At 40.7% G+C, this 4,855-nt stretch overlaps 1 protein-coding gene across 1 annotated transcript; it reads left to right on the top strand.

Moving 5' to 3' along the window:
* LOC109126865 lies at nucleotides 524-1,602 on the top strand. Its single transcript, XM_019230751.1, has 2 exons — nucleotides 524-845; nucleotides 1,274-1,602. Exons 1-2 carry the CDS (start codon nucleotides 524-526, stop codon nucleotides 1,600-1,602), a joined length of 651 nt encoding a protein of 216 aa, XP_019086296.1.

Below are 4,855 nucleotides of genomic sequence, written 5' to 3'. Positions count from 1 at the left end.
AGGATGGTACATGGAGGATGTGTGTAGACTGTCGAGCAATCAACAATATCACCATCAAGTATCGACACCCCATTCCAAGACTAGACGACATGTTGGACGAGTTAAGTGGTGCAACCATCTTCTCCGAAATTGACTTGAGGAGCAGCTATCACCAGGTCCGAATGAGGGAAGGAGACGAGTGGAAAACCGGGTTTAAAACCAAGCAAGGTCTCTATGAGTGGCTTGTCATGCCATTTGGGTTAACCAACGCCCCAAGCACCTTCATGCGACTAATGAACCAGGTTCTAAGGTCATTTATTGGTAAATTTGTTGTTGTTTATTTTGATGACATACTTATTTACAGTAAGTGCCATTCTGATCACATTAAACATCTAGGGTTAATTTTGAAAACACTTCGGAAGGACGGCCTTTATGCTAACCTAAAGAAGTGCTCCTTTTGTACTGATAAGTGTGTGTTCTTAGGTTTTGTAGTGAGTAAACACGACCTACAGGTGGATGAGGAGAAGATTAAGGCAATAAGAGAATGGCTACTCCAACTTCGATTGGACACGTTCGCAGCTTTCATGGTCTCGCAAGCTTCTACAGGATGTTTGTCAGGGATTTTAGTACAGTGGCTGCACCAATGACTGTCGTGATCAAGAAAAACGTGCCTTTCTCATGGGGAGAAGTTCAAGAAAAGTCCTTCAACACATTAAAAGAGAGGCTCACACAAGCACCAGTCTTAGCCCTCCCAGGTTTTGAAGTTATGTCTGAAGTAGAGTGTGATGCATCAGGCTTGGGAATTGGAGCTGTACTACATCAGAGAAAAAGACCCATGGCTTTCTTCAGTGAGAAGTTGAGTGGAGGTACGTTGAACTATCCGACCTACGACAAGGAGCTTTATGCCTTAATTTGAGCACTAGAAACGTGGCAACAACACTTGTTATCCAAGAAATTCATCATTCACATCGATCATAAACCCTCAAGCATCTCAAAGGCCAGACTTCACTTAAGAGGAGACATGCAAAGTGGTTGGAGTTCATTGAGACGTTCCCATATGTGATAAAGTATAAGAAGGGCAAAGAGAATGTGGTTGCTGATGCTTTGTCAAGAAGATATGCTCTCATAGCTACTATGGAGGCTAAAGTAATGGGATTTGAGCATATCAAAGAGTTGTACAAAGATGACCCAGAATTTGGAAAGTGCTAAAAGGAGTATGGCAAAGGAGCATACCAAGCATTCTACTTGCAGGATGGGTTTCTATTTAGAGACAAGCGGTTGTGTATTCCTCAAGGTTCCATGCGAGACTTGATACTCACTGAAGCACATGGTGGAGGTTTGATGGGTCACTTTGGTGTCGACAAAACCTTGGCCGTGGTAATGGAACACTTCTTTTGGCCCCATCTCAAGAAAGACGTTGAGAGATTTTGTGCTCGATGCATTGTTTGTCACAAAGCAAAATCCAGGTTACATCCTCATGGTCTTTACTTACCATTACCTATTTCTAACGCCCCTTGGGTAGATATTTCTATGGACTTTGTCTTAGGATTGCCAAAGATTAAACACAAGGATTCAATCTTTGTTGTTGTGGACCGGTTCTCCGGCACACTTCATCCCGTGTGACAAGACCAATGATGCGACTCAAACCACAAATTTGTTCTTCAAGGAAGTGGCGTGCCTCCATGGAATTCCAAGGACAATAGTCTCTGATCGTGACACCAAGTTCTTGAGTCACTTTTGGAAGACACTTTGGAGAAAGTTAGGTACCAAGCTTCTATTCTCTAAAACTTGTCATCCCCAAACGGATGGACAAACTGAAGTGGTAAACCGAACTCTCTCTACTTTACTTAGAGCCACTCTTGGTAAAAATATGGCAACATGGGTTGATTGCATTCCTTTTATTGAGTTTGCTTATAATCGTGCTGCCCATTCGGCTACAAAACTATCTCCGTTTGAGATAATCTGTGGAATTAACCCTTTCTCTCCATTAGATTTAGCACCTTTGCCTCAGATAGAACAGGTTTGCCAAGATGGGCTAAGAAGAGGAGAAATTATCAAGAAGTTGCATGACAAAGCCAAAGCAAATTTGGAAAAGAAGAATGCCGACAACAAACACAAGGCTGATTGGGGAAGAAAGGAGGTGTTGTTCAAACCGGGAGATTGGGTCTGGTTGCATATGAGGCCTGAGAGATTTCCAACACAATGAGCTTCTAAGTTATCACCAAGAGGCGACGGTCCATTTAAAGTTCTTGAGAAGATCAATGACAATGCCTACCGTTTGGAGCTACCAAATGAGGTAAAAATTTCTCACACTTTTAATGTAGCTGACTTGTCTGCTTATGATTCAGGAGATTCAGTTTTGAGGACAAAACCTTCTGAAGAGAGAGGGAATGATGCGGACATCGATCCTACAAACCAAACCGTTGAACCAGATCATGTACCACATCCTGTACCAGAAGTACGAAAAGGCCCTATGACACGATCAAAGGCTAAACAGCTAAGGACAAGGTTTAACCTAGCCGTTCAAGACATTGTAAGCTCCCTAGAGCTGAAGGACGTCAACTGGTTTGTACCACCATCATGCCACCATAATGGACATGATCACATTACCGAGGAAGAGCTTGCTGAAGCCTTCACCCAAATGAGCCTTGATCAGACCAGTTCCCCAGGTATGAAACCTCTTTTGGCAGGTCAAGGAACCTCAAGAATCCAAGAGAAGACATTGGATCTGCATGAGACGTGTGATACAAGCTACACCTCCGATCAATATAGTGAAGATCAAGACCAAGACATAGAGGACATGAACGAGCATCAAGAGGCTGATCAAGATACTCTAGAGGAACTCCGGGAAGAACCCTACTTCAGTAAACAAACCAACAAGCCAATACAAGACAAGAACCCTGAAGTAGTTCATCGAGTAGTACAAGAAGTGGTTCAAGGAACGTCTATTGGACCTAGATCGCATCCAGGTAAGTCTTATTCAATATTTTCGATCCTTGTAGGTCCTACAAACCCCAACAACGGCTAGAAGACTTGCTCATCAAGAGAGATCAAGTCTACTTTAGCATTTTCTTTTATTAGTTTATTTACTTTCCAAAAACAATGGTTTGGTGTTTGATTTTATTTGCTTTCCTTTGTTGCATTATTTTGCATTTATTTTCGGCTTTAGGGCTAGCTGAAGGACTCTTATAAAGTCTCCCTGCAGCAGTTGTACGATTTTTCAGCTTTGATTATCAATAAAATACTGAATTTTCTTACTTTTTCTCTTTAAGTGTTCTTGAGAGAATAAGCTTTTTCTTTGTCTTGTGTGTGAGATTCCACAAAGCTAAGTTCGTGTACTATATCAGAGACCAATCACATCTATGTGGTGTACTTCAATCCGCCAGCACTTCCCCCTTTACCGATCCCACACGAGAGAAGCGACCGCCATCGTGTCAGATCTACATCATCGACCATCTTTCCTTCACAAGAGAGAAGCGACCGCCAGTTTGTGAAGCCATCATATCTATCCCAGTATAAGACTCACCACCGAGTCTTGTATCAACAACCCGTCCGTGGACCCCACTAGCCCACTGCTAGTTGCCCCCATAGGCTGACCCTGCAGGGCATCGATCCTAACCCATCACTGTGGATATCCAAATCCACCAGTAGGTTATTGGTGCATCAGGCGTTCCTCTAACCCTGGTCCCTCACCCTTTTACAATTCCCACAGACAAGTTGTCACCAGTAGTCCTAGAATGTTGTTTAGGAGTGCTGACTCTCTGGTTTATGTTGTTTGGATCATTAGTTTATGATTTGGAATTAATATTGGTTATTGGTTATTATTTATTGGATATTGGTATCTGTTATTTCCGTTGTTGGTTGTCTTTGAGGTTAGGTGACTAGTGAGTATGGGATCACTAGCTGTGGTGTATTTATTATTATTATTTATTAATTATTAATTAAAAAAATGGGTCAGTTCGTTTCAATATGTTTGTATTTCGTTATAACATAAAGTATATTTCAACATAAATCATTTATTTATTAATTAAAAATGACATCATGTTAAAGAGAGAGAGAGTGAAGAGGTTAAAAAAAGCTGTGTAACTGTTAATCATGCAACAAGAACAAATATGTAAATATTATAATTAATATAGTGTATATAAGGATTAGAAAGCTAGAGTTATTACTTGTTTAATTTATATATATATGTTAGGTTAGTTTTGCCAAATTGTCATCTTCTTATTAAAACAACTCGCCATTATTTGTATATGTTCTAATATCTAGTGATCTCATACTCACTAGCAACCTACCTCAATCAATAACAAACAGTGCATAACGCATAACCAATCCAATAAACCAATAATGGATAATAAATAACTTAAACCAATTCCAACAACAATCCAAAACATAACAAATCATAGACCACTAAGTTTCACTCTAGCATCCTATCACATACACATAGGAAACAACCGAGCCTCTAGAACATCCTTCTCTTCATAGCTTTGATTCCACGATCACACTTTGACTTTACCTGCACCACAACACATATGAGATGCGTGAGTATTTTATAAACACTCAATGAAGAAGTGTTCCTATCTACTAGGCTATACACAAAAGCAACTGAGCTTCCAATGTCAAACAAACAACACCCAAACACAAACAAACCAGGGAAACAAGTATCCACTGCTGCTGAAAAGGATTGGTGTCGACTGACACCCTCCTGGTGTCGGTCGACACTGGCTCTTGGTGTCGATCGACACTACTCTTGGTGTCACTCGACACACCTGTTAGCCGAAACAAGAAGCCCAAGTTAAAAGATTTAAAAATTGGCCCTGAAGTTTTCTCTAATTGCAACATTAGTCCCTAACGTGTTTTAGGACATATATATATATAT

This window comes from Camelina sativa, chromosome 10 (assembly GCF_000633955.1).
Source record: "Camelina sativa cultivar DH55 chromosome 10, Cs, whole genome shotgun sequence".
Taxonomy (NCBI): domain Eukaryota; kingdom Viridiplantae; phylum Streptophyta; class Magnoliopsida; order Brassicales; family Brassicaceae; genus Camelina; species Camelina sativa.
The sequence above is the reverse complement of the archived record's forward strand: the minus strand, read 5'-3'. Positions and strand labels throughout refer to the sequence as shown.

What these genes read in the sequence shown, in the direction of transcription:
- LOC109126865 (XM_019230751.1), top strand. Translation starts at nt 524, where the DNA reads ATGGCTACTCCAACTTCGATTGGACACGTTCGCAGCTTTCATGGTCTC. An exon ending in CAGTGAGAAGTTGAGTGGAG is followed by an intron (nt 846 to 1,273) that starts GTACGTTGAACT and finishes GTATTCCTCAAG; the next exon opens with GTTCCATGCGAGACTTGATA.